Raw genomic sequence first — 12,216 nt, forward strand, 5'->3', positions numbered from 1 at the left:
ACCTCAAGTCAAGGTAGAAATCCACTTCCTAGTCACATCTTAGTAATTAGAATCCTTTGGAAACTTGATTTGTGAAACGTTTTTTATTAAATTTCTCAGCAGCTTTATCAAAAACAGAGTCATCTTGAATGTATTGTGACGTGGGAAAGACAACTCAAAGTGTGATCAGGAGTATTATACTTCTCTTACGCACTGCTTTGTTAGAGGCATTTGCATTGAAGGCAAGTTTTATGAACAAAATAAGATACATCGATTGTGCCTTCGCTCCCCCCGCGTGACTCTGGCAGCCTCTCCAGTGACCGGTTACTGGGGAGCCGAGCTGCTGGAACAGCTGGCAACCCCTGCGTTTAACCAGCACTTCCCACGCGCTTGCTAGATGCAGGCACGATTCTAGGAAGTCAGGGATGCAGTCATGGACAGAAAGGACAAAACCAGCACCCGAGCAGAGGGGGAAAGAAAGTGTTTGGGGGGCGGGGGGCAGATTGAAGTTTCAGAGGTGACCAGGAAAGGCGCTCCCAAGGAAAGTGGGATTTTGGATAAAGTCTCCAAGGCAGGAGCTGCCCGTGCAGCTAGCTTGGACAACCTGCTTCAAGCAAAGAGAAGAGCCAAGCGCAGAGCCCCGAGGCAGGACTATCCCTGATGGCTTCTAAGCGCAGCAAAGAAGCCGAAAGGGCTAGAGTGAATTGGCGAAGGAAGAAGATGAAGTCTGAGTGAACAGGGCCCAGGTTTTGTGGGGCCTTGGATGCCATTGTCTGGACTCCAGCTGAGTAAGATGGAAAGCCAGTCTTAAGATTCACAGTGTGACTATTAACATGTATTTCTGGGGATACAGCGGAGTGAAGGGTGCTATTTATGACAACCCTCTAATTTGATAATGATCTTAGACCAAGCCACTTTATGTCCTTGAACTTTGATTTCCTTTTCCGTAAGAGGATAATTCTACCTTACGTACCTCGTGGGACTATTATAAAAATAAAATTGAAAGTGATGCAAGCCCTGTAATAACAGAAGTCCTTAGTGATAATTATCAGCAATAATAAAATGTTTTAATTATAATTAAGTTTCTTAATTTGTGTGCCTTTTAAATTATTCTGATTCCTCTACTGGTAATGCATTTTGCTCCTTTTCTTTTATAGGGTCTGAAACACATAAGGTTGTTAACACAGGTTCTTTTCACACAACTCCAAACACATCGCTGGGAACGGTTCAGGCGACCCCATCCAGGGTGCAGCCGTCACCCACCGTGCACACAAAGGAAGCTTTAGGTAAAGCCTTTGGTTTGAATGGTAGCATCTCGTAACAAATTAATGAAGGTGCTTTCACAATCATGTTTACAGTAACTCTTTTTATTCTTCTAAGGTTTCATCATGAATATGTTTCAGGCTCCTACGCTTCCTGATATTTCTGATGGCAAAGATGAATGGCCATCTCTCGATCAAAATGAAGATGCATTTGAGGCCCAGTTTCAAAGTAATAATTTATTTAAACGCTACTAAGTGCAGGCATTGCGGGTGGCTGCAACAGGAAATATCAAGGATTATACAAGAAGTTGCCCTTCCCTTGGTTAGCTTGTCACAGAAGGGTAGGGAAATACAAAATATGACAGTGTTTGAAAAGGTACTCAGTACATGTCATAGATTTGTTTTGTTTCTTAAAAATAAGTGCTACAGAAGGACAAACTCCTGCTGAGGAAGGGATGGCTGGGAAAACCTGAACCCTGGGGTGTGGCTCGAGCTTTGCCCGGTAGAGGAATGGCATGGGGGGAATGTGGGAGCCCACATTTGTTTGGAGTCCCAGGTTTCTTGCTGGACACCAGGGAGAGATCATGATAAAGATAAATAGGATCGTTAGACTCGGGGGGCCTTGGAATATAAAGTTAACAGGTTAATTATTTCTTATAGGAAATGGGAAACGAGGTCACAGAGAGCTTTTTTCAGTGAGTCAGGTGACAAGAGCAGTGTCTTAGGAGAATGAGGAATACCGCGCTTTGCATGCGACAAGAACTCAAGACCTAGAGGCTTGAGTGCTAAACCCTGCGACCATGGTCAGGTCACTTCGTCTCACTACAAAGTGACTTATCTCATTACCTGGTATTTGAAGAATGTTTCAGGCCTTTTTCTGTAAGCTGCCATTCCACTTTCTTATTTGTAGGTGAAGTTTAGCATCACGTACAGTGTTTTTGCCTAATACAATAATAAAATGCTCCTTTTTACTCCAATGCAGAAAATGCAAGGTCTTCTGGGGCTTGGGGAGTCAATAAGATCATCTCTTCTTTGTCATCTGCTTTTCCTGTGTTCGAAGATGGAAACAAAGAAAATTATGGGTAAAGAAACATTGAGTTACTGCTTTATCCCGTGTCCACCTGAAGAAACAGCCAGCCAGTTTTTCCTCCAGTGTTGGAAGGGATACGGTGGGTCGGGGCGATATTTGTTCTCACAGTGACATGAAATGCAGCAGAGCTTCCTCTGGGACTCAAGGTGGTGAGAAAAGGCGGCCTCCTGACCAAATGGTCTGGCTCCCAGTGCCAGCTCTGCCAGCGGCGAGCGTTTTCACCACGTGACAGGAAGATAGGTGCTGCCGTTCTTCTCTAGATCTGCCCTGGCACACACGAGTTACGGGAAAGCAGACCTCCCGTAGCAAAAGCACGTGTCGACAGGAAAACAGTGTGGCTACAAATGAGGAGAGAATTGAGGGATTCCATAGGGCTGAAATTGTATCAGGTGTGAATGAGTTTTACCAGTACAGGTATCTGTATGTGCTCTGTTTATATTTGCAGGATTGATACAGAGAAGGAAGCGTATGCCGTCCATGATTTTCTATTGGCCATGGTCCTACCTCTTTCTTTATTCCTAAAATTTATAACTCAGTGTAGTAGAGATTTTATATTTTTCTACCCTCTCTTAAGTTACTGTGAATCTGTTTTTATATACATAGTCAATTTAATTCCATTTGCACTGTTTTCCTACAATTACTGTAAAAGTAAAGGATGTGCATATAAATATTAACTAATTAAATAGGATAAGTAGAGAATGTTCCTAAAGTCTCATTTAAATGGTAGTATTTCCTTTAGCATATTTACGATTTATAATTTTACAAATCTTTCCTTAGATTACCACAGCCTAAAAATAAACCTGCAGGAGCCAGGACCTTTGGAGAACGCTCTGTAAGCAGATTTCCTTCAAAACCCAATGTAAGTGAATCACTGCTTCAACCATGAAAGGAGTCTTACAACTCTTTCCTCTTTATTTTGCCAAGTGATATGCCAATCAAATGAGATAGTATACAATAAACTGTGATGAAAAATACAATGTTATATGGAGAGTGGGTTTGGGGGAACGTTATTCTCCAATTATTCAAGTATCTATTATGTATCACACACTGTGGTAGATGTCGGAACTGAACAGTGATAGGATCCTGGCCCTCAAAGAGCCTTTCCTTGTGGCAGGAAGAACAAGTGGGGGATATATTCTCCTAGACCCAAGAAGCGAGACCTACAGTGGAATATTAGAAAACCCACCAAGTCTGTATTAAATTGGACTGGTCCATCGTCAGAAGAACTCAGCAGACAAGTGTCAGCAGTTGGCCAGCCCACAGCATTCTTCTGGCATGGCAGCCATTGTGTTCAGCCCATGTGCAGCTTCCCCCCTAGCCCTGAGTATTACCGTGTGGTGTGCTTTCTCTCCACTCGCCCCAGCCCAGCCCTCTGGCTGGGATTGGTCAGAGAGTAGTCCTGAAGAGCTATGCTAAACCCTGGCTCAGAGCTTTAGTTCCAAATAAATTATCACTCAGCTCACTAATCCTTCTGATGAACTTCTTGACCTTCTTAAAACTTCTTAAAAATTTCCAAATAATGGACTGGATTTCAAATACAGTGCATCAATTAATAGATGCATTTCACTGAACTACTCAACCGGATGTGTTTTGACCAAAAAAGCCATGATGAATTTTTTACATCCTGTCCGTATGTACAAGCCAATTGTTTTATCCTGCATCCACCTGAAGAGAAACAACCAGCCAGTTTTTCTTCCAGTGTTAGAAGAGATATGGTGGCTATGTAAAAACTGTGCACTATATATAAAAACCATGGGTGGCATTTTATTGGTAACTGAATGGTTTTGCCAAGCATAATTCTGACTCAGCAGCTTCTGTCTTTGTGGACAGACTCTAAAACTTGACCATGGCATTTTTGGAGAAATCGCTATTTCTGGGGCTAAAGAAGGAAAATGCGAGATGAGCCTAGCACATCTTGTGGTGCCAGAAAGTCAGGAAGTGCTTTACAAAAAAAAAAAAAAAGATAGCAAAACAAAAGAACTCAGGAGCCAAGGCTGAGTGGCCAAACCTGGCATAATTCAAATAAAATAAGTAGAATAAGGTAGTATTGGATTATAACCCAAGAAATAAAATAAATATCCTTTTCAATATAAACAAATGGGAGGGAGGACAAAATAAACCTTCCTTACAGAAGAATTGCTGGTACGAAATGTGGAAGGAATGAGTGATAATAGAAAATCGCCACTGGCACGCTACAGTGGTCACTGTTCTAGGCAAGCTCCGCCGGGAATACTAAAATTAGCAAGTGGAACTTTAAGAAGAAACAGGATATTTGTATGACCTTGCAGTATCTCACTCCAATTATTATGTGGTTATTTTAACATCTGTCCACAAATTCTTTGATATCCCTCTCTCAGGAGGTAGATCCTCCCTTTGAGGGTAGGCTAGGCTGTCACCTGCTTCTGACAAATAAGAGTCGGGAAAGGGAAAAACAGTTCCTTACGGAGGAGAAACCTGGCAGACCCCACCTTCACCAGGTGATTGGTTAACTTCATCAGTAATAAGCTGTGTTGAAATCATGTGTCCCTTAATGAGATGTAATAAGAAAGGGTGCTTTACCCCTGATATTCTTCCCCGAAACCTGTAACCCCAGTCTAACCATGAGAAAAGGCCAAATTTAACCTAAATGAGAGAGACCTTCTACATAGCTCCTGACCAGTATTCAAAACTGTCCATGTGAGAAAGACTGGGACAGACCGATCAACTGGCACAGGTCAGAGGAGACCCAACAAGATGTGACAACTAAATCACGTGGCATCCTGACCTGGAGCATGAAACAGAGAAGGGACACGAGTGGGGAAAGGATGAAGTTCAAATAGCATCTGGAGTTAGTAGGATTATTTAGTTTTTACAAATGCACCGGGATTCTGTAAGATGTTAACGTCAGAGGGAGTTCGATGACGTGCACATGGAAACTCTACAATCTTTGTAACTCGTCTATAAATCCAGACTTTTCAAATTAAAAAAAAAGTAAAAATTGGAAAAAATGCAACCCTTGAATACAGTGTGACTGTGCTGGGGTGCGTTAAAGATGAAGTGTCCCTCTTCCGGGGACAAGAACAGAACCCTAACGTCCTTGACTTTGTGTTACCAGGGGTGACCTCTGTTTCTTCTTTAATTCCTTATTTTTTTTGAATCTTAAGCAGTATCAATGAGTTAAATGACAAAACGGGGCGACTGTTGCTGTTGTTTTCAGTTCAGCTTTTGTCGCAGGAAGTACCTCACGCCGGAGAGTTTTTGGATGACTCCACCGTCTGGGGTGTCCGCTGCGACAGAACCCTGGCGCCCAGTCCAAAGAGCCCCGGACACTTCACGGCTGCCGCACAGCTCGCGTCCACGCCTTTCATCAAACCACCCGCGGATGCAGGGCCTGCTCTGGAGGATAAAGGTGTGGGTCGCACCACTCGAGTGTCTTGTCTTCTGCCAGCTGCAGTTCTTTCAGGGTTACAGTGTTCTTGGAAATTCTAAACGGAAGTTTAAGATCATGCAGAGGAAACTTAAAATCCATTTACTGTATTATTACCTGTGTGATTTTTTTCCTTTTGGCTTACTGTTTTCTGAAAGTCTGTGCATTTTAGAAACTTAGTAACTTAGCTGATAGGTAGACTAGGAGAAAAACCTCCAGAAGCACTTAAAGGCAGATATGCCAAGTCCAACCCGTTTGTACAGGATATAGGTTGGTGTTATGTTTACTACAAACAAAATGGCCACAACGGACAGGTTAAGTTGCTTGAATGCTAAAAATAGAGATTTTATTACTTTAGAGTTGTAGCCAAGTACTACACACTCAGGAAAGTCATATTTTCTTATTTTATTTAATGACTGACTTGAAGAGACTAACGATAAAACGCACAGATATTTCTTATTTCCCCTAAACCTAACACTCCTATATCAAAGATCTTTATCTGCATTAAACCTTAATATATGACATTGTCATTGAGCACAAATACTTAATTATTCCCTATTAAGTACCAACCTATAAAATATAAGGACAGTAAAGGACCACTTTACCATTTTTATGAGTTTTTTACTAGCCAAACTCCATCACTTCTGACCCCTTTATTAAAAATAATAATTGTTCCCGAAAGCAGTACAATGAAAGAGCTGTCAAAGAATTTCCCTCCCCTACATGGAAGCACATTTTAATGTGAAGTCTGAGCCTATAGACCTAAAAATTTTTAACTAAAGAGTAAAAAAAAAATGTTTTTAGAGTACTAACCCAGTATATTACCTTTCTCTTCTGGATTTTGAGGGAGAGTTCAGTTGAAATTTGGACAATTGCCAGGTGCCATCACAAGCTTGCTACTTGAACAAAAAAATGTTAAAGTGTTTTCCATTTGGGGAAAACGAGTTTAATCAGTTGAGTCTTTCAGAGAGTCAATATTGGCTATTCTTGGAGTATTTGCACTTCGGTTGAATAAATAGAAGCTAACGTTCTAGTTCTAAAAAGTATTAGCACCTGTCTGGTGACACGATATCTGATAACATTTAGTCCAGTGTAATACTTGGCTATTTATAGTGCTGTGTGTACATATGTAGTATACATACTCCACATTTCTGCCTATCCGGTTTGTCTTCCCGTAGTTTTTATTTATTCATTTGTTTTTGGTTAAAGGGAGTGATGGTAAGTATTGCCAGGTATCTTCCTGATGTAAACACTCTAATAAATCAGTTTAATCAGCTAAACACTAACTGACTAAATAAAGCAGTCAGACGGAAAGACGCCCAAATCTCTGCCCCCCAGATGCATTGCGGTGTTTTACTCTCCATGTCCTTGTCCTCGGGTTCTCCTAAAGCCCGGTGTGCCCTCCACCCCTACCAGTAACATCTCGGGCTGCTCACTCTGCCCACAGCGGGCCTGCCACCCTTTGGACCCTTTCCTCTTGAAGGATTGGATGTGTGAAGTTGAAATGCTCACCAATATTAGTAGTAATAATATTTTTACTGATTTTTTTCCCCCATTTTAAAAATGTTATGGAACATTTTACCATGGAATACCATTTTGAAATTATAACAAAATTCAGTATAAAAAGGAATTCTGGACTTTATAACCATATCAGATCATATGTATGCATAGTGTCTGTCTCTAATTGTCTACGTTTTTCAGAAAATGTGGTTACAAAAGAGTGCACCCATGTGACTCTGGATTCTCGTGAAGAAAACATGGCGGGACCCTCCAAAGACAGAAAGTTCAGGTATTGTGAGATTTTTTTGACTTGCAGGTAAAAGCCGGAAGCTACTCTCTATAGATACACATCCGGTGATAAACCTAAACACTGGATCCATCAGGGCAGTGAGCAGCAGCCGGGGTAGCGGAGATCTGTGGGAGCACTTCCTGTGAGTGACTTCTGCTCATTTTGAGAGCAGAACCGCCTTACTCTTACCAGCCAAAGACCTTGACCTAGTGGAAAGACTATTGCAGAACTGAGCAAACACATGTTTGTTTTTTTATACCCATTCTAATTGAGAAAAGCAGTAACTTTCTTTCAAGAGGAGGACAAGAGCCTCGTAGGCATTGGTGCAAAATGCAGATGTGGCATACATGAGCGTTCTGCAGAGGTAAAATTCCACCCTATTTGAATAGTCTGCTTAATGTAACAGACGCTGAACGTAGCTGTCATCTTTTGAGTACTTGCTATATTCCATTGTAATGCTGATACTTCTTATGTACTATATCCTGTAATTAATCCTTAGTTAATTTAGTTGTAGGAACTACTCTTTTCCATCATTACAGATGAGGAAACCAGGTTTAGAGAGTTAAAGAAATGACTTAAGTCATACAGCTTCTAATTTGCAGCACTGTAATTTCAACCCATATCTCTAATTTCAGAAGCCTTGCTCTCACCACTATGTTGTGCTGCCTCTTGTTATTAAAAACCTCTTCTTAAACTAGGACCCCAGTAAATAAATTGGATGAAAGACATGAGCAGAACTTAGAAAAGAAAAAAAATGAATAAACATGTAGAAAATACTTAACTCCCTAATAATAAAATCAATGCTGATGAACAGATCTTGCCTTTTAATTTAAAATTCTGCCCAATAGGCACAGTCTATTACTGCCCACCAGGAATCTTCTACACGTGACTAAACTTTTGACTCACAAGACTGCCATAGGCCACACTTGGCATAAGATTAATACAGAAATATATAGGACAAAAATCAGTTGCCAGGGAAATAACTATCCAAGACGCTATCATCTTTGACCTGCATGAGACAATTAAGTTACAAGGAAACCCTTAGGTACAGAAGTTTCCTAGCTTAGAAGCCTTATTTCCATGGCATCAGTGGCTCTTGCAACACTATCGATTTAGATGCCAGAGTCCCCACAAGGAATAGGCCCGTTACGAGAGTCCTCGTACCGGAGGCCTGAAGCTGTGGATTCCCAGCATATATTTCTTATTCTCTCCAACTAGAATACAGTTCCAGTCATGGTTATGGTTTACCATAAGCAGTGGTGACTGTGATACTCTTGCCTTTCCAGTTTTCAAGGGAGAAGAACTAGAAAGTTAACCAAAACTCAAATTCTCATGGAGAAGGGAAAAGGGTTTTATCAATAATTTATGTACCCACAGTAATTTGGGTACTCGGGTAGCTAGTAACAATTTATATAGGTTTGAAAGCCTTTTTTTCTGTGTTCATGGATACCCCTAATATGTGTTGTGTTGTAATACAAATATTGGAAATACTCCCATTTGACTACCACATTTTCTCCCAATAATAGATCTTAGTGGCTATGCTTGTGGGAAAGATTAAAATTGCCATGATCTGAAGAGGGAGGATTTATTTGTGTCCTCCTCCTATATGTAATGGCTGAACAGAAAATTAATTAAAATATTAAAATTAAAAATTAGTTAAAATGTTGGAAATGCTTTTAATATCTAAAAACCAGGGAATTGTTGTATTCCAGCATACATCTACTGAATTAAATGGCAGGTAGTGATTAAAATCCACACTAGGACCATGGAGAAACCTGGCAGACACCACCTTTACCAAATGATCAAGGTTAATTTCACAAGTGACAGCTCATGGTAGTCATGCATTGAGAAGGGTATTTGACCTCTGGAACATTCCTCACAGTCTAATCATGAGGAAAACATCAAAGGAACCCAACTGCCCAGTACTCCTCAAAACTGAAAAGGTCTTGGAAAGTAGGAAACACTAAGAATCTGTCACAGATGGGAAGGGAGTAAGGAGACATGACAATTGAATACAACATGGTATCCACGATTAGATCCGGGAGCAAATAAAGGGTCCTGTGGGAAAACTGGTGAAATCCAAATGAAGTTTGGAGGTTAGTGAAGAGTAGTATAAAAAACGTGGATTTAGTGGCTTTGACAGAGGAGCTGCTGTCACGTGAAATGGTAATGTTTGAGGAAATTGGGTGAGGAGTATATGGGAATTTTCTATGATCTTTGCAACATTTCTTTAAATCTGAAATTATTCCAAAACTAGTTTCTTTTCAAAAAAAATTCCTACTAGGAAAAATGCCTGTCAAGAAGTAAGAATGCAACGTGACGTTGCATGTACATATTTATTTTTATAACGATGCGTACTCACACATGTGTTTGTGTGTGTGGGGGTGTAAAGGCGGAGTTTATGCATGCGGAGATCCACAGTCGACTCTTACTATTTGCACTTGTTATTTTGTATAAACTCACTGCAAACCCTGAATTACCCAACACTGAACCATCATTCCTAGTTCCTAGTTAGGTTTCTGTGAACCTCTGTCCACAACATTTTGTTTAAAGACACCTTATTTAATAAATATGGTTGGCTTATTAGCATTGAACCCAGGGCTAACAGCATTATAACTCCTATCTGAACGCGACTTATCTAACACGTTTCCCTGTAAGACACATGGCGGCCTTCTCGCGCTTAGGAACACTAGACCACACTTTAGCACTGCACTTGGGGGGACATTTTAAACAGCGAAATCACAAAAACACAGAAAACATGTTACTAAGTGTACTGCGAAAGGACACTGGTTTACAGTGTGAGAGCCGACACGAGAACACAGAGCATTCATTGCCTTATTCCACTTCCCCTGGGAACGTGTATGTTGGGTGACTAAACGTTTTCTCCATTCTGCATGTCTGCAAAAGCACCATGAGAACTGATTCGGGGATTACGAGTGAGTTTTAGCATGTAGGAGAATTTACAGATATGGGGTCCATGAATGATGCAAATCGACCCGATACGTGTGTGTACAGAAAGAAGCTTGTTAGGTTGTTGGGTGATGACATCTTCTGTTTGTTTCAGTGCTGTAAAAGGAGCCGTTTTGGAATAGAGTTCAATATTCAGTCTTGATCCCCAGCTGATGACATCTTGGGGAAATAAGCCCACCCCTCATGCTTCCCACTAAAGAATATCCATTGTGTTCCCTCACCTATTTATTGACTATATTTCCATCTCTTTGATTTTATTTCTACTCATACTCTACTGGCTGTGTATTTGCATATATTTGTCTGAAGAAAATGCTTTAATCAACTCTTTGTAAAGCAGTTTTGAAGTGTCATTCACAGAATGAAAAGGAAACTGTTTTGTGGGACTTTCTTGTGATCAAACCCAATAGACTTGTAATCATGTGTTTTGTTTCGTCTTGTCTATCCCTTTAACACATCCAGTCCAATTCAAGAGAAAAGCCTAGAACCAGCGTTCCCTGCAGACGTATCTTCGGCACCCTTGCTCCGTGGGAGCCAGCCTGCCGCAGGTGGCGTGCTGACCAGCGAGGTAGTGCAGAGCCTTGAGGCTTGTAAACTCACAGACACCAACCTCGTCATTGCAGAAGAGCCGCCGGACGCCAGCGCTGGGCGCCGAGCAGAACGGATGCAGACTAGTTCACTTGAGAATGTCGATGCTTCAAGTACGAACAGATGTTCAGTCTTAATTGTGTCCCTGAATAAGGACAATAGCCCGGTAAAAGCTGTTCCATGAAAGAAGCTCAAAGACAGGGACTGGAATGTCACTGAGTAGAACACAAGTTCAGACAGAACTTGCAAACTGGGTCACCGGGCGGTACAACAGTAACACACTTGAAGGGCAAATTAATTCGTTTTATTTTAGAGGGTGTCAAAATTACTACTGTTGGAGGAGGGAGTTAGAACTGGAGGGCCTACTATGGCAGGATTTGAATTTAAGACTGGGATCCCCATTTTACAGCTGAGGAAACAGGCTCCGGGCTTACCTCCTTTCCCCTGGTCACACAGAAATGGCCTTGGATATTCTCGCATCATGGTTAAGAATACAGACTCTGAAGACGGACTAGGTTCTAATCCTGGCTCCCCGCTCTTAGGCAGTCACGTGATCTTGGCCAAGATTACTTCAGTTCTCTGTGGCTCTCTTTCCTTTTCTATAAAGTGGGGGTGATGGTCCTACTTCAGAGTCTTCTTATGAGGACCAACTGAATTACTAAACATAAAGTACTCAGAACAGGGTCCTACGTACGCTTAGCACTAAGTAAATGTTAACCATGCAGGATTAGTCTTTGATAACTATGACTAAAATTTTTATAGCATGCTAAATTAAACAGCAGCTTTATTCTTCCCTTTAAAAATGATTTCTTTTTTGTGAACCCAGAGTACATCTCATGCATGCAGATTGCTCATAGATCGTATAAGTATTGAAAGTCTTTGCATTTTGTAGATACGAGTGGGAGAGCAAGTTACAAAATATATATCTGAGCATGTTAGAAGTAACTGACATCCAGTCAGACATAATTCTGTTAAAGGCAGAATCTAGCAGTTCCAGGCAAGTGGAACAGATGCCTTTGGTGTTCGCTTCCTTTGTCACAATTAAATACTTATCTAAATTTTTTGATCACAAATAACAACTGTATAGAACTAGCCATTTTGATTTTTGCAAATGGTGATTACTTGAATCCATGCT

The 12,216-nt window shown here is 41.0% G+C and overlaps 1 protein-coding gene and 1 non-coding gene across 3 annotated transcripts in view; both read left to right on the forward strand.

Annotated features, from left to right (window-relative positions):
- The window catches only part of BUB1 (BUB1 mitotic checkpoint serine/threonine kinase), a 40,757-nt gene that overhangs the window by 18,213 nt on the left and 10,328 nt on the right, over positions 1–12,216 (forward strand). For both annotated transcript variants that reach the window (XM_045808956.2, XM_087863681.1), the window contains exons 12-18: positions 1,137–1,265; positions 1,360–1,470; positions 2,224–2,323; positions 3,109–3,190; positions 5,545–5,719; positions 7,439–7,526; positions 10,956–11,194. In XM_045808956.2, the coding sequence (XP_045664912.2) occupies positions 1,137–1,265; positions 1,360–1,470; positions 2,224–2,323; positions 3,109–3,190; positions 5,545–5,719; positions 7,439–7,526; positions 10,956–11,194 (924 nt within the window). The remainder of the gene's footprint in view (positions 1–1,136; positions 1,266–1,359; positions 1,471–2,223; positions 2,324–3,108; positions 3,191–5,544; positions 5,720–7,438; positions 7,527–10,955; positions 11,195–12,216) is intronic.
- LOC123799976 (small nucleolar RNA SNORA29) lies at positions 9,016–9,155 on the forward strand. Its single transcript, XR_006781780.1, has one exon. It is a non-coding gene; the product is annotated as a small nucleolar RNA SNORA29 (small nucleolar RNA).

Source organism: Ursus americanus, chromosome 7, assembly GCF_024610735.1.
Source record: "Ursus americanus isolate L20-20 chromosome 7, mUrsAme1.1.p, whole genome shotgun sequence".
Lineage (NCBI taxonomy): Eukaryota > Metazoa > Chordata > Mammalia > Carnivora > Ursidae > Ursus > Ursus americanus.